The following is a 17,650-nucleotide window of genomic DNA, read 5'->3' as shown; positions in this document are numbered from 1 at the left end:
GGGAGGGGCAGAGAGAGAGGGAGACACAGAATCGGAAACAGGCTCCAGGCTCTGAGCCATCAGCCCAGAGCCTGACGTGGGGCTCGAACTCACAGACGGCGAGATCGCGACCTGGCTGAAGTCGGACGCTTAACCGACTGTGCCACCCAGGCGCCCCACACGGTCCATTTTTTAATTGGATTTTATTTTTTCTATAGAGTTGTATGAGTTCTTTATATATTTTGGATATTATTCCCTTATTACACATACAATTTGCAAATACTTTCTTCCATTTACTGGCTTGCCTTTTCATTTTATTGATGGTTTTCTTTGCAGTACAGAAGCTTCTTAGTTTGATATATTTTTACTTGATATATTTTTGCCTTTGTGCCCTTTGCTTTTGGTGTCAAATCCAAAAATCATTACCAAGACTATTGTGAAGAAGTTTACTGCCTGTGTTTTGTTTTCAGATTTTTATAGTTTCAGGTCTTAGGTTAAGCCCTTAATCCATTTTGAGCTAATTTTTGTATATAGTGTAAGATAGTAGTCTGGTTTCTTTTTTTTTTTTTTTTTTTTTTTCTGTTTTGTTTTGTTTTGTTTTGTTTTGTTTTGTTGCCTGTTGCTATCTGGTTTTCCCAACACCACTTATTGAAGAGACTGCCCTTGTGTTCGCTTCAGCAGTACATAGTCTAAAATTAGAATGATATAGAGAAGATTACAGGCCCTTGTGTATGGCCTCTTGAAGAGACTGCCCTTTCTCCACTGTGTATTCCTGACACCATCATAAATCAATTGATCATCTATGCATGGGTTTATTTCTGGTTTTTCTATTCTGTTACATTGATCTGTGTGTTTTTATGCCAATACTATACTGTTTTGATCACTATAGGTTCATAATATAGTTTAAAATCAGGGAGCAGGATGCATCCTGCTTTATTCTCTTTCAGGATTGCTTTGACTATTCAGGGTCTTCTGTGTTTCCATACACATTTTGGGAGTCTTTTTCTATTTCTGTGAAAAATGCCTTTGAAATTTAGAAGGGATTACACTGAATATGTAGATTACATTGGGCAATATTATTTTAACAACATTATTCTCTCAGTCCATGAGCATGGAATATCTTTCCATTTATTTTTCTCTTATTCAATTTATTTCATACATTTGTCATTGTTTTCAGTGTCCAGATCTTTCACCTCCTTGTTTAAACTCATTCAGGCATTTTATTCTTTTTGATGCGGTTGTAAATGGGATTGTTTTCTTAATTCCTCTTTCTGATAGCTTATTATTAGTATATAGAAATGCAACAGATGTTTGTATACTGAATTTGTATCCTACAACTTTACTGAATTCATTTATCAGTTGTAAGAATTTTTTGGTGGAGTCTTAGGGTTTTCTGTATATAATATGTTGTCTGCAAATGGTGACAGTTTTGTTTCTTCCTTTTTGGTTTTGCATGCCATTTGTTTCTTTTTCTTGCCCAATTATTCTAGCTGGGACTTCTAATACTGTGTTGAATAAAAGTGGCAAGAGTGGGCATCCTTGTCTTGTTCCTGATCTTAGAGGAAAAGCTTTCAGTTTTCACCATTGCATATGATGTTAGCTGTAGCTTGTCATATATGGCTTTTATGATATTGAGGTATATTCTCTGTATCTACTTTGCTGAGAGTTTTTATTATGAATTAATGTTGAATTTTGTCAAATGCCTTTTCTCTATTGAGATGATCATATGATTTTTATCCTTTATTTTGTTAATGGGGTATATCACACTAATTCTTTACATCAGTAAAGTACTTTAGAAAAGTTTAGAATTGGCCTACTACAAAGAAATTTTTACTGAACAAAGTATATATGTCCATTCTTTTAATTATACTAATAATGATAACCTAGTCCAGAGGAACAATGTATTATGTTTTTACTCCAGTCACCACTGGAAAACTAGAGATTCGTTTTTGGCTTATTAATGAGAAATTTGCCATTTTGAAAAATACTGAGTTTTAGAAGATGTTTAATATTTTTCCGTTTTCCATGCAATTTATAGAAAATTAACATTTGTATTTAAGATGTTATTATTGATAATATTTCAGATAAAGAGTCTACCAGATACCAAATTTTGGAGTGGACTGAAGAAACTAAAACTCCTCTATCTTCATGACAATGGGTTTGCAAAGTTAAAGAATATATGTATGTTATCTGCCTGTCCAAGTCTAATTGCCCTCACTATGTTTGATTGTCCAGTGAGCCTTAAAAAAGGATATAGACATGTTCTTGTCAACAGTATATGGCCTCTCAAAGCACTGGATCATCATGTGATTTCTGATGAAGAAATAATTCAGAACTGGCATCTTCCTGAAAGATTTAGAGCATATAACCACCGACTTTTCTTTAATTTCTGCCCTGCTTTGAAAAAGGTAATTGAAGGGCTCCTGGGTGGCACAGTCATTTAAGCATCTGACTTCAGCTCAGGTGATGATCTCACACTTCGTGAGTTCAAGCCCCGCGTCGAGCTCTGTGCTGACAGTTCAGAGCCTAGAATCTGCTTCAAAGATTCTGCGTCTCCCTTTCTTTCTGCCCCTCCCCCACTCACACTCTGTCTCTCTCTCAAAAATAAATAAAAACACTTAAAAAATATTTTTTTAAAAAGGTAATTGGATTCATTAGAGTTTCATTTTGAATAAATTTGTGGAAGTAAAATTTTAGCTTCTAGACTCTATACCTAAATCATATAAACTAATAAATACTGTATCATTTATCTAAAATGTGATAAACTAGTTAGTACATTAGTAATGTCTTATATCTGAGGATTTGTAGAAGCTTGTATGCCTACTGCATAAAAATTGCTGAGCATAAAAATATCAAATTATAGGGGCGCCTGGGTGGCGCAGTCGGTTAGGCGTCCGACTTCAGCCAGGTCACGATCTCGCGGTCCGTGAGTTCAAGCCCCGCGTCGGGCTCTGGGCTGATGGCTCAGAGCCTGGAGCCTGTTTCCGATTCTGTGTCTCCCTCTCTCTCTGCCCCTCCCCCGTTCATGCTCTGTCTCTCTCTGTCCCAAAAATAAATAAACGTTGAAAAAAAAAAATTAAAAAAAAAAAAATCAAATTATAGAGAAATATTTTTGGTCCCTGTTATGTTTTAATAGCTCTAAGGACATATAGCCTATATACTATAAAATTCCCTTTTTATATGTATGATTTAATTATTTTGGTAAATTGATAGTGCTGTATAGCCATCTCCACAATCCACTGTTAGAAATTTCCACCACTCCAAAAGTTTCCCTCTTTCTCATTCACAGTTAATCTCAACTTCCTCCTGCAGTCTTAGGTACTGTTGATCTGGCTTCTGTTTCTTTAAATTTGCTTCTCTAAACATTTTATGTGAATCAAACTATACAATATGTAGTCGTATGCATCTGCCTTCGTTCACTTAGTGTGATGTGGTGGAGGCTCATTTATGTTGTAGCATATATGCATAGTTTGTTCCTTTTGATTGCTGAGTGATTTTCCATTATATGAATACACTACATTTTTTTTTTTGTCCATTCACCAGTTGATAGACATTTAGATTATTTTCAGTTTTTGCTATTATGAATGATGCTGCTATGAACACCTACTTACATGTCTTTGTGTAGACGTATGTTTTCATTTTTCTTGGGGAGATTCTTAGCAGTGCAGTTACTGGTAGGTATGGTAAGTGTATGCATAATTTGGTAAGAAACTAAATTGCTTTCTAAAAAGTAGAAACCACAAAAAAATAAAATAAAAAATAAAAAGTAGAAACCACAAACGTGGGAGGGTTCTAGTTTCTTTATGTACTTGCAAACACTTAGTGTTTTTTTGTTTTACGCTATAGACATTCTAGTAGCTATAAAGTGGTATATTTATTTTTGGTTTTAATTTGTTTCCCTTATGAGTCGTGATGACAAACATTTTTCTCTGCTTATTTTCTATGCATATACTTTCTTTCATCAAATGTCTATACCAATTTTTTCCTCATCTTGCAAGTGAGTTGTTTGTCTTATTATTGAGTTGTAAGCGTAGATATATGGGTATAAGTCCTTTATTAGATATATGTATTGCAAAGATTTTTCTCTCAGCGAATTTTCCATCTTGTTAATGGTCTCTTTTGGAGCAGAAAATTTTTGAGTTTTAAGCCATCCAGGTTATGATTTTTTTCTTTTAAGGATCATGCTTTTGATGTTGTGTCTAAGAAGTCTCTCTATGGTCACTAAATTTTTCTATGTTTTCTCCTAGAAGTTTAATAATTTTAGCTCTGAAATCGAGACCTATGTTTCATTTTCAGTGAATTTTTATGCATGGTATGAAGTAAGGGTCCAAGTTCATTTTTTTTGCGTGTAGATATTCAATTATACCAGCCCCATATGTTGACAAGATTATTCTTTCCCTGGTGAATTGTTTGTGATATCTTTGTCAGAAATCAGTTAGCCATTAAAAGGTAAGGGTTAATTTCTGGACTCTGAATGATTATATTCCAATGGTCTGTGTATCTATCCTTAGGCCAGTATCACACATTCTTGATTATTGTAGCTTTGTAGTTAAGTTTTGAAATAGGGAAGTGTGAGTCCTCCAACTTTACTCTTCTTTTTCAATATTGCTTTGGCTATTCAGGGTCCCTTGCATTTACAAATGAATTTTAGGATCAGGTTGTCAATTTCTGCAATGATTCCTGCTGGAATAGTGGTAAAAATTTCATTGAATTTATAAATCAATTTGTGGAGATTGCCATCTTTACAATAGTGAGTATTCTCATTCTTGAATGTGAACTCTCAATTCATTTAGATCTTCTTCCATTCTCTAATTATTGTTTATTAAAAAAATTATTTCTGTGTATTTTATTTATTTTGGCAATATTGTGAATGGAGTTCTTAAATTCATTTTTGGATTATTTGTTACTAATATATAGAAATACATTGATATTTTAATTTAATCTTATATTCTGCCACCTTGCTATTCTCATTTCTTAATTCTAGAAGCTTTTTGTTGATTCAAAAAATTTTTTTTAATGAAAATGAATCTCTAATTTTCAGGTTTCCATATTTGAATGATTCCTTTGGGAAGTAGTTTCCTCTCCCCCCCCCCCCCATGCTTTAAAGGACAATTTGGAATATTAATGGAAGTGGATAAAACTATTAAATTCTTAAACAATTAATTTGGTGACCCGCACTAAATCATCATTATATCTTGATTTTTAAAATGCTGAAACAAGTGATTAGGAAATGATATCTAGTTGGAGATTACAAAATACTTAAATTGGTGAATAAAAATATTTAAAAAACATGCTTCGTGACATGAATATTAGAACAAATAAATCAGGTAAGAATTCAGAAAAAGGGGTGAGCTCTGCAGGTGTTAGAAAGCTCAAGTACCGAGATACAGGAAATAAAAAAGTATGTTGCAGAATAGTATTTGTAAAATGTTGTAAGTATTTCTAAATCTACATATATATGTATTGACAATTGAAGAACAGAAAATCATTTGAAGTGATCACATTTGGAAGGATATATGAACAATGAACAGTGATTATGCATGAGATTAGGAAGTTAGAAAACTTTGTAACTGCATAAATTCTTTATAAACATTTATGAGTATATTAATGATTTTGTAATAACAGTTAAAAATTTTAGAGAAATAAAAAGTGCTGCAGTGTTTAATTATGGTTGTTTTAACCTGGTCCTAAAAGAAGAATTTCATTTATATATTCTAGTTAGATGGTATGGTATAATCAAAGGTGGGAACATACTTGTCTTTTTTAAGGACAATCAAAATGACTGATGTTCATTTAAGCAATTAATAGGAAGTTAGTGGGGGTATGAAAAGAAGATTGGAGGAATACTAAGGAGTTTAGACTTCTTAATGAATGCAGTGAAGATCTATTGAAGTTATTTGAGGAGAAAATTAGAGTGGTTCTATCATAGTTGGTGCTCTATGAATAAATGTTATTGACAAATTTTTTTAAAGGAGATTAATCCAGTATTTTGCTAGCAGATTAAGGGGGGTTAGGAGACAGATGAGGGCAGAGAAACTATTATAGGCCAGAAATGATGTGATTAGGGTTGATTCAAGTGAACAGTAGTGGCAAAGAAAATAGAAGACATTGTAAAGAAGAGGACAGACACTCAGTAAAAGTCATTGTTATAGACACTTTATATATTTTATTCCTTCACTCCTTTACCAAATATGTATTGATTGCCTAATATGTGAGAGAGATTATTCTGGACTGGGTGGTAAATAATAATGACAGATGTTCTGCTTTCATAAAGTTCAGTGGGAAGGCCCAGGAAATAAACATGTAGGCTAAAAAACAAAAACAAAAACAAACCCAGCATAGAATGCTAGATATTGTTAATTTCTAAAGAAAATAGAGTAATATAGGACAAAAAGTATGGAGGCTTGGGCTAGATGGGGAAGGACTTCCTGAAAAATATTTGTTCTTCATCATATTCTTTGTTATGGGGAGATATTATTATTTCACAGAAGAAAATGAAATATAGTAAGGTTTAAGACTTTACCCAATACCAGACATCTAGTCAGTCATGAAGCTGGGATTTCAAATCTGTCTTGGTTCCATAGTCCTACAATCAACATTGTATCACAAAGTATAGACAGTGCAAAGATTTGACAGGGTTTTTTTTTTTTTTTTTTTTTTTTATATATGAAATTTATTGTCAAATTGGTTTCCATACAACACCCAGTGCTCATCCCAAAAGGTGCCCTCCTCAATACCCATCACCCACCCTCTCCTCCCTCCCACCCCCCATCAACCCTCAGTTTGCTCTCAGTTCTCAACAGTCTCTTATGCTTTGGCTCTCTCCCACTCTAACCTCTTTTTTTTTCCTTCCCCTCCCCCATGGGTTCCTGTCAAGTTTCTCAGGATCCACATAAGAGTGAAACCATATGGTATCTGTCTTTCTCTGTATGGCTTATTTCACTTAGCATCACACTCTCCAGTTCCATCCACGTTGCTACAAAAGGCCATATTTCATTTTTTCTCATTGCCACGTAGTATTCCATAGTGTATATAAACCACAATTTCTTTATCCATTCATCAGTTGATGGACATTTAGGCTCTTTCCATAATTTGGCTATTGTTGAGAGTGCTGCTATGAACATTGGGGTACAAGTGCCCCTATGCATCAGTGCTCCTGTGTCTCTTGGATAAATTCCTAGCAGTGCTATTGCTGGGTCATAGGGTAGGTCTATTTTTAATTTTCTGAGGAACCTCCACACTGCTTTCCAGAGCGGCTGCACCAATTTGCATTCCCACCAACAGTGCAAGAGGGTTCCCGTTTCTCCACATCCTCTCCAGCATCTATAGTCTCCTGATTTGTTCATTTTGGCCACTCTGACTGGCGTGAGGTGATACCTGAGTGTGGTTTTGATTTGTATTTCCCTGATAAGGAGCGACGCTGAACATCTTTTCATGTGCCTGTTGGCCATCCGGATGTCTTCTTTAGAGAAGTGTCTATTCATGTTTTCTGCCCATTTCTTCACTGGGTTATTTGCTTTTCGGGTGTGGAGTTTGGTGAGCTCTTTATAGATTTTGGATACTAGCCCTTTGTCCGATATGTCATTTGCAAATATCTTTTCCCATTCCGTCGGTTGCCTTTTGGTTTTGTTGGTTGTTTCTGACAGGGTTTTTTTTAACTGACCAAATATGGGCAGATAAGAATAAGAAGTGAGAAAATACTCTTTTGGTATTTTGAACTTGGGTAACTGAGACAAAAAGTAACAGTGTACAGAAATGGTGGCATTCAAAGAGTTTTGTTAGAAAGTTAAATTTGGTCATGTTTATTGAGGCAGGATATTGGTATGGAGATATTAACCAGGCATTGGAAATGAAGAACTGGAATTCAGAAATAGTGTTCCAGGTCTAAGATGTAAATTCAGTAGTCATTTGTTTGAGGGCATGACCGAAGCCAAGCTGTCACAGGAAAATAAAGGAATCAGTATGAAAACCGAAGGACAAAGCATTGGGGCAGTTTCCCTTTATGGTTAGAAAGAAGGGGGACCAATGAGGATAACAGAAAATTAATTCCAGGAGGTAGAAGGAAAAACAGAGATATGGCTTATTATCACTTGGGTGAAGAGAAAAGAATGATTTAAAAATGAAGGATGTTTGGGGTGCCTGGGTGGCTCAGTCGGTTGGGCATCTGACTTCAGCTCAGGTCATGATCTCGCAGTCGGTGAGTTCAAGCCCCTCGTCACGCTCTGTGCTGACAGCTCAAATCCTGGAGCCTGGTTCGGATTCTGTGTCTCCCTCTCTCTCTCCTGCTCATGCTCTGTCTCTCTCTGTCTCAAAAATAAATAAAAAACATTAAAAATTTTTTAAAAAAAAATTAAGGATGTTTTAAAAGGTCAAGGAACATTATGGATACAGAACTAGTTTGAAAACCTTTTGTTGAAGAGGTTGCATCTTTGGAATTTCCGTAACTTACGGGAATGGATATGGAATTGTAATGGGTTAATATGTAATTGCTAAGTATAGAAACTTTTCCAGGAAAATTTTGGACAGAGGGAAGATAATGCTTTACCTGCCAGAAATAGGACTAATGGGAGAGGTTTTTAAAAGTGAGATTATACTAACTTCCACATATTTTTAAGCTGAGGGAAATAAATTTTAATTAAAAAAAAGAGATTGAGGGGCACCTGGTTGGCACAGCTGGCTAAGCATCTGACTTCAGCTCAGGTCATGCTCTTGCAGTTCGTGGTTCGAGCCCCACATCAGGTCCTGTGTTGACAGCTCAGAGTCTGGAGCCTGCTTCAGATTCTGTGGCTCCCCGCCCCCCCGCCCTTCCCCCACTCATGTGCATGCGCTCTCTCAAAAATAAATAAGCATTAAAAAAAAGATTGAAAATATCAGAAATAGAATAATTGGAAACAAAAATAAAAACACTGTCTAGAAAACATGAATGGAAGGCATCACAAATGGAGTAAACCTGAAAGAGCTATGGATACACCAAATTATGGCAGAATTTTGTTGCAGAGATTTAAAGAAATATGTTTGAATGATAGTTTTTCAGTTTACTGATACATTTTTATTCATTATTTCTGCTATAAGCAATATTGTTTTTATTATTCTTTGATTATTGAAAGATATTATTTAATTTATAGCAATATAAAACACTTGAATGAATGACAATCTATGAGGGTATAAATTTATTTAGTAATGTTGGAAATATATATTTCAAAACATTTCTTTGCACTTACTGAGTGTAAAAACACTATTAAAATTGAAAATAAAGAATCTTATAAAGATCACATGATCTTTTTCAATAAGTGTTATTCTTTTATCAGGAGGGCATTAATGCAGAAACGAATTTATTAATTCTTTTTTAAAATTTTTTTAACGTTTATTCATTTTTGAGAGACAGAGAGAGACAGAGTATGAGCAGGGAAGGGGCAGAGAGAGAGGGAGACACAGAATCTGAAGCAGGCTCCAGATTCTGAGCAGTCAGCACAGAACCCCACGCGGGGCTCGAACTCACAAACCGTGAGATCATGACCTGAGCCGATGTCGGACGCTCAACCAACTGAGCCACCCAGGCGCCCTGAATTTATTAATTCTTAAACAAACTAGTAACGTGATTAAAACTTGTGTCTTATAAGACAATAAAACTAGAATGACCCTGTCTGTCCTTAATTTTGACATATAATGATTTGTAGAACTTTGTTTTTTGGGTTTACTTCGAAAATACTTACAATTTGAAAAAGGGAAAGCGTATGTTCTTCTTTACTATATGAAATGAAACTAGAAATTTGAAGTGTTAGTTATCTAAAAGCATATAATGAGGGGATTTATATTTTTTAATCATTATATATACATAAAACATTTTTAAGATGGGAGTGATCTGGGCAAGAAACCAATGCTGTCAATTCAGATTGTGTTTGTCTTTATGTGATAGAAACCTAACTAAAAAGGGATTTTTTTCTCATGTAACAAAAAGTTCAGATAGTTCTGTGTAGTTTCTCAAGGAAATTATGAAGGACCAAGGTTTATTCTAGCATCTTGCTCTGCTATTTAGTGAATGGATTCCCTCAAAGACCATGAGTTTCTTCTGTCAAGACTTAGGTCAAAAGGAAGGGATTGGTAGGAACTAAAGGAAGGGTAGGTAGCATATGTTAGCTAAGTCTGAAAATAATAGCTCCACCCGGTGTCCCACCTGAAAGCCTTCTACCATCAGAACTAGATCACATGGCTGCCTCTAACTAGAAGGAAATCTGGCTTGATGAGTATTTTTATCTAGGCACATTTATTTGTTAAACAAAACCAAGGTTCTATTAATAAGGAAGAAAGGAAGAAATTTTTGGAAGGCACTTAATACTTTTTGTTGCACAGTGAAAAATGCATTAAAAATGCAGTACAGAATAGTTCAAGGTAGAGATTTTTTTTGTTAGTTTCAAGTTTTTATTTAAATCTCAGTTAACATACAGTGTAATATTACTTTCAGGTATAGAATTTAGTGATTCATCATTTAACATACAACACCCAGTGCTCATCAGAACCAGTGCATTGTAAGAAGTTGCTTCAGCCAATGTCAAAGAGGTTACTGCCTGTGTTCTATTCTAGGATTTTGATGGTTTAAGGTCTCATGTTTAGGTCTTTATACATTTTGAATTTATTTTTGTGTATGGTATGAGAAAGTTGTCCAGTTTCATCCTGCATTTTGCTGTCCAGTTTCCTCAACACCATTTGTTGAAAAGACTGTCTTTTTTCCATTAGATACTCTTTCCTGCTTTGTCAAAGATTAGTTGGCCATATAGTTGTGGGTCCATTTCCAGGTTTTCTGTTATGTTCCATTGATCTGTGTGTCTGTTTTTCTGCCAGTACCATACTGTCTTAATCACTACAGGTTGGTAATATAATTTGATGTCTAAAATTGTGATGCTTCCAGCTTTGTTTTTCCTTTTCAGGATTGCTTGGCTATTCAGGATCTTCTGTGGTTCCATACAAATGTTAGGATTGTTTCTTCTAGCTCTGTGAAAAATATTGGTGGTATTTTGACAGAGATTGCATTAAATGTATAGATTGCTTTGGGTAGTATAGCATTTTCATAATATTCTTCCAATCCATGAGCATGGGATGTTTTTCCATTTCTTTGTGTTGTCTTCAATTTCTTTCATCAGTGGTATATAGTTTTCAGAGTACAGATCTTTTACCTCTTGGGTGAGGTTTATTACTAGGTATCTTATGGTTTTGGTGTAATTGTAAATGGGATCAATTCCTTGATTTCTCTTTCTGCTGCTTCACTATTAGTGTGTAGAAATGCAGCAGAATTCTGTACATTGATTTTGTATTCTGCAACTTAACTGAATTAAGTTCTGGTGTATCAGTTCTGGTGATTTTTTTGTGGAGTCATTTGGGTTTTCTACGTAGAGTAGAATCATGTCATATGCAGACAGTGAAAGTTTGACTTCTTCCTTGCTGATTTGGATGACTTTTATTTCTTTTTGTTATCTAATTGCTGATGTGAGTACTTCTAGTTCTATGTTAAATAACAGTGGTGAGAGTAGACATCCCTGTCTTATTCCTGACCATCGAGGAAAAGCTCTCCATTTTTACCCATTGAGGATGATTATTAGCTGTGGGTCTTTCACATATGGCCTTCATGATGTTGAGGTATGTTCCCTCTATCCTACTTTGTTGAGGGTTTTTATCAAGAATGAATGCTGTACTTTGTCAAGTGCTTTTTTGCATCTGTTGAGAGAATCGTATGTTCTTTTTTTTATTATTATTACTGTGGTATATCACATTGATTGATTTGCAAATATTGAACCACCCTTTCAACCCAGGAATAAATTCCACTTGATTTTGGTGAATGATTCTTTTAATGTACTATTAGATTCATTTTGCTAGTATTTTTTTGGGAATTTTTGCATTCATGTTCATTAGGGTTATTGGCCTGTAATTCTCTTTTTCACTTGGGTCTTTGGCTTTGGAATCAAGGTAATGCTGACTTTGTAGAATGAGTTTGGTTGTCTTCAATTTCTATTTTTTGGAATAGTTTGAGAAAAATTGATAATAACTCACAGGGGAATAGGTAGAATTCCCATGTGAAGCCATCTGGCCCTGGACTTTTGTTTGAGAGATTTTTGATTACTGATTCAATTTCTTTGCTGGCTATTGGTGTATTCAAGTTTTCTATTTCTTCCTGTTTCAGTTTTGGTAGTTTGTGTTTCTAGGAATTTATCCATTTCTTCCAGATTGTCCACTTTGTTGGCATATAATGTTTCATAATATTCTTCTATAGTTGTTTGTATTCCTGTGGTATTGAATGTGATTTCACCTCTGTCATTAGTGATTTTATTTATTTGGGTCATTTCTTTTTTCTTTTTGATAAACCTGACTAGGGGTTTATCAATTTTGTTAATTCTTTTAAAGAACCAGCTCCTGGTTTCATTTATCTGTTCTACTGGGTTTTTGTTTCTATATTATTTATTTCTGCTCTAATCTTTATTATTTCCCTTTTTCTGCTGGCTTTGGGCTAGTTATTTTTCTAGGCCATTTAGGTGTAAGGTTAGGTTGTGTATTTGATTTTTCTTGCTTCTTGAGATAGTCCTGTATTGCTATTTATTTCTCTCTTATGACCACTATTGCTGTATCTTAGAGGTTTTGGATCATTGTGTTTCATTTTCAATTGTTTCCATGTATTTTTTTCTTTCTTATTTAACTTCTTGGTTGGCCTATTCATTCTTTAGTAGGATGTTCTTTAGTCTTCATGTATTTGGGATCTTTCCAAATTTTTTCTTGTGATTGACTTAAGATTTCATAGCATTGTGGTCATAAAATATGCATGGCATGATTCTAATCTTTTTGTACTTGCTAAGGTCTGATTTGTGACATAGTATATGATCTGTTGTGGAGAATGTCCCGTGTGCACTTGAAAAGAATGTGTATTCTGTTGCTTGGGAGGAAATGTTCTGAAGGTACCTATTAAGTCCCATCTGGTCCAGTATATTATTCAAAGCTATTGTTTCCTGTTGATTTATGCTTAGATGATCTGTACATTGCTGTAAGTAGGTTGTTAACATCCCTTACTAATATTGTATTATTATCAATGAGTTTCTTTATGTTTGTTATTAATTGTTTTATATATTTAGGTGCCTTCAAGATGGGGGTATAAATATTAATAATTTTTAGTTCTTCTTGTTGGAAAGACACCTTTATTATGATTCATTGCCCTTCTCCATGTCTTGTTATAGTCTTCAGTTTAAAATCTAGTTTGTCTGATGTAAGTATTGTCACTCCGGCTTTCTAATGACATCTATTTGCATGGTAAAATATTTCTCTGTCCTCTCACTCTCAATCTGAAGGTGAAAAAGAAAAAGAAAAAAAAATCTACAGTTTTCTTTGGTGCAAAATGAATTTGTTGAATGCAGCATATAGATGGGTCTTATTTTTTTTTAATCCATTCTGATGTCCTATGTCTTTTGATTGGAGCATTTAGTCCATTTACATTTAGAGTAATTATTGGTAGATATGAATTTAGTGTCATTGTATTAACTTGCTTTATTGTTGTTTCTGGACTTTTTCTCTGTTACTTTCTAGTCTTTGTTGCTTTTGGTCTTTATTTCCCACTCAAAGTGTCCCTTTTTGCAAAGCTGGTTTAGTGGCCACAAACTCCTTTAGTTTTGTTTGTCATGAAACTTTCTCTTTGCTATTCTGAATGATAACTGTGCTGGATAGAGTATTTTTGGCTGCAGATTTTCCCCATTCAGCACAATGAATATATCATGCCACTCCCTTCTGGCCTGCCAGGTTTCTGTGGAGCAATCTGCTGCTAACCTTATTTGTCTTCCCTTATAAGTTAAGGACTTCTTTTGTCTTGCTGATTTTAGGAACTTTTTCTTTATCACTATATTTTGCAAATTTAACTACAGTATGTCTTAGTGTTGGCCTGCTTTTGTTGACTTTGGTATGAGTTCTCTGTACTTCCTGGATTTTGATATCTCCTTCCTTTTCCAGATTATGGAAAATTTCAGCTCTAGTTTCCTCAAATAAACCTTCTGCTTCTTTTCCCTCTCTTCTTCTTCTGGGACTCCTATGATATGAATGTTATAATGGTTTATGGAGTCACTGAGTTCCCTGTGTCTACATTTGTGATCCAAGATTTTTTTTTCCCTCTTCTCTTAAGCTTCATTGTTTTCCACAATTCTGTCTTCTCTATTGCTTATTCTTTGCTTCTTCCATTCTTGTGTTAATTACATCCAGTTGGTTTCAAATCTCAGTTATTGCATTTTTCATTTTGGCATGACTAATTTTTAGGTCTTTTATCTCTGTGGTAAGGGACTCCCTAGTGTCTTCTATGCTTTTCTCAAGCCTAGTTTGTATCCTTATGAGTGTGGCTTTAAATTGTGGATCAGGCATATTAGTTATATCTGTTTTGATTTGATCCCTGACTGTGACCTTTTCTTGTTCTTTCTTTTGGGATGAATTCCTCCATCTTGGCATTTTGTCTAGGTCTCTGTTTTCTCGGTGTTAGGAAAGCCTGTTATGTTTCATGCTCCTGAGAGTAATGGCTTTATGAAGAAGAGATCTTATACTGTCCAGGGCCTGGTGCTTCTGGAAGTGTCTCTGGTGTATGCTGTGTGTACTCTGTTGTTGTGTTTTGGCTGTTCTTTCCTTTGGTCAGTACTCTGCAGTTTCCTTTTGCCTGCAATGGGGACTGTTTGGACGTTGGCCAGAGTGTGGTGAGTTTTAACTAGGTGTGCTCCATTTTGCTTGGTAAAAGAGACCTGATGCTATTTCTAGTAGAGCTGAAGCTTTGTAGAACTCTGTGGTCAGTAGACATGGTGCATGTGGGGGATTTGTGCTGGTCTTCTGGGCGAATGACCCACTGATCTAATTCTCAGGACACCTGCTGGAGAAGAGCAGCACCAGTAGAGGCCAGGGGGACAAGGCTTGGTGTAAGTAGTTTAGGCTGCCAGTGTTGGCACTGTGCTGCTTACTGAAGTTAGTTTATGCTGGGAGATGGGGGAGGGGGGTATGAAATGGGACCAGCCTACTCCCTAGTCCACAGAGAGGGGAGTTTGCACCCGGCCCTGTCCAAGTAGCCTTCCCAGAAGAACAAAGACTCTCCCCCTCATGCCTCTCAGGTCTCCCTCAGATCATTGCCTTCACACTGTGTCTAGGCCACCTGCCTACCCAGCAGTGCAGTGCACCTTGGGCTCTATCCCAGCCAGGCTGGCTGAGGTTTAAAATTCCAATCTTTAAGGACCTGGTGTGGCAGAGACTCATGCTGGTCCTCTGGAAGAGGGTCTCAATGTGCTGGGACTGATGCAGGATCATCCCAGAAAGGCAGTCTTACCAAAGCACAGGGGCATGTAGTTTGGAGTAAAGTGCAGCAAAAAGACAGTGTCCAGATTAGCCACCCTTAGCAGGTGTTTCAGTGCCTATGCTGAAGGTCAGGCAGGGGAAATGGCACCCTCCCTCTCCTTCCCCCAGAGAGTCAATGCCACCTCTTTCAGATGCACTCCAAGAAGGGGGGAATGTCTCTCCCAGTCGGTCCCAGGGGGTCCTCAGATTGCACCATCTGCCCCCAGACTATCTGCCCTCCTCAACAGGAGCACTGCAGTGCCCTCAGGGATCCACACCCAGCCACTCCCTGTGTCTGAACTCTAAAACTCCAGTCTTTGAGCCCTGCTGGTTATAAAAACTCAGGAAAATCAGGCCCTCTCGGTTTCCCAGTCAGTGGCTTTGGGAAGGTGTTGTGTGTGTGTGTGTGTGTGTGTGTGTGTGTGATCCCCTGTGTGCTTTACTCTCTCTCTTACCTCTCTCCGTGACCAGGGCTTCGTCCCCTCAGCAGCACCCACAATCTTTTTGTCCCCTAAATCATGTCTTTGCAACTCCTGCCTTCCACGATGTGGCCTCTTCTCTCTCTCTAGTTGTGCAGTTTGTTGTGTCAGTTCTCAGATTGATTTTTTGGGTACTCACAATGATATGATATTTACCTGTGTTGGAGGAATGAGACAAGTCTAGGATCCTCCTACTACTCTGTCATCTTAGCTCCTACTTTAAGGTAGAGATTTTTAGATCAATTATTTAGCATGCATTTTTTACTCTTAATTCTACTGTAAGTATCAAAAGAAAAATAAAAATGCCTAAATATAACAACCAAATAAATTTTAACAGTGCATTTATGCTTGACTTAATAAATCATGTAGATTAAATAATGTTTGTAAAATTTATATTTTTTAAATAAAAAAGAATAAAAATATAGCCTATATGACATACAAAAAATCATTACAGTGTCAAAAGTAAGAGTATATTTATAAAAATTGCTATATATTTATATTTACAAATGTGGTATGATTGTAAGTAAATAAAATAATTATAAATTTATTATGTGTAAAAACCAAAATCAATGTGGCTATAGTAAGATCAAGTCCAAAAATTGAGATAATACAGAAAAAGTAAAAGTAAAATGCAAGCCAATATATATTAAGTAGAATAAAACAAAAACCTTTGTATTAGCCTTAATGTAGAATTTGGCACACAAGGGACGCATACCTCAACATAATAAAGGCAATATGTGGCAAGCCAACATGTAATAAGTTAACATCTGACTCAACAATGAAAAGCTAAAATGTTTTCCTTTAGATCAAGAACAAGTCAAGGGTACACACTCGTACTAATTTTATTTACCATAGTATTGGAAATCCTAGTCAGACCAATTAGGCAAGAAAAATAAATAAAAGTCATACAAATCAGAAAGGAAATGGTAAAACTGACTGCAGAAGGCATGATGTATATAGAAAACCTTAAAGACTCCACCAAAACTCTTAGAGCTAATAAGTAATAAGTGAGTTTACTAAAGTTGGATACAAGATAAATATACAAAAATCATTTGCATTTCTGTAAACCACAATAAACTATCAGAAATAGAAATTAAGAAAACAATTCTATTTACAGTTGCATCAAAAAGGATGAAATACCTAGGAATAAATTTAATTTAACAATGTGAAAAACCTGTACTTTGAAAACTATAAGCCATGGATGAAACAAATTGGAGATGACACAAATAGATGAAAGATAATTGATGTTCATCAATTGGAAGAATTATTGTTGAAATGTCCATACTACCCAAAACATTCTTCATATTCTGTGCAACCTCTATCAAAATTCCAATGACATTTTTCACAAAAATTGAAAAAAAATCATATAGGACCTTACAAGAACCCAAATGTCAAAAGCAATATTGAGAAAGAAGATCACAGCTGGAAGCATCATGTCTCTTGATTTCAAACTATATTACAAAGGTATAGTAATCAAAATAGTATGGTATTGGAATAAAAACAGACACACAAATCAGTGAAACCATATAGAGTCCAGAAGTACACCAACGAATATATGGTCAATTAATTTACAACAATGGAGCCAAGAATATACAACATGGAAAGGGGACAGTCTCTTCATTTTAATAGTCTTGGGAAAAACTGGACCCTTATATGTACCATACACAAAACTAACTTAAAATTGATTAAAAACTTGAAACTAAGCTTTGAAACCATAAAACTGGAAAAAAAAAAAACAGGAAATGAGTTCCTTGAAATCAGTCTTGGCAGTGATTTTTTTTTTTTTTTTTTTTTTTGGATTTGACACCAAAAGTAAAGGTAATAAAAGCAAAGGCAAGTAAGTGTGACTTCATCAAACTAAAAAG

The 17,650-nt window shown here is 35.4% G+C and overlaps 1 protein-coding gene across 5 annotated transcripts in view; it reads left to right on the top strand.

Annotated features, from left to right (window-relative positions):
- LRRIQ3 (leucine rich repeats and IQ motif containing 3) overlaps window positions 1-17,650 on the top strand; it is a 257,386-nt gene that overhangs the window by 34,479 nt on the left and 205,257 nt on the right. For 4 of the 5 annotated variants that reach the window (XR_015254801.1, XM_086717280.1, XM_025912635.2 and 1 more), the window contains exon 3: window positions 2,064-2,387. The exons of the other annotated variant lie outside the window; for it this stretch is intronic. Coding sequence is in view for 3 of the 4 variants with exons in the window: in XM_086717280.1 (XP_086573406.1) it covers window positions 2,064-2,387 (324 nt within the window). In the remaining variant the exon portion in view is untranslated. The remainder of the gene's footprint in view (window positions 1-2,063; window positions 2,388-17,650) is intronic. 5 annotated transcript variants of the gene reach the window in all.

This window comes from Puma concolor, chromosome C1 (assembly GCF_028749965.1).
Source record: "Puma concolor isolate L17-30 chromosome C1, mPumCon1.1.hap2, whole genome shotgun sequence".
NCBI classification, from domain to species: Eukaryota; Metazoa; Chordata; class Mammalia; order Carnivora; family Felidae; genus Puma; species Puma concolor.
Note: the sequence above shows the minus strand (reverse complement) of the source record. Positions and strands in the feature narration are given on the sequence as shown.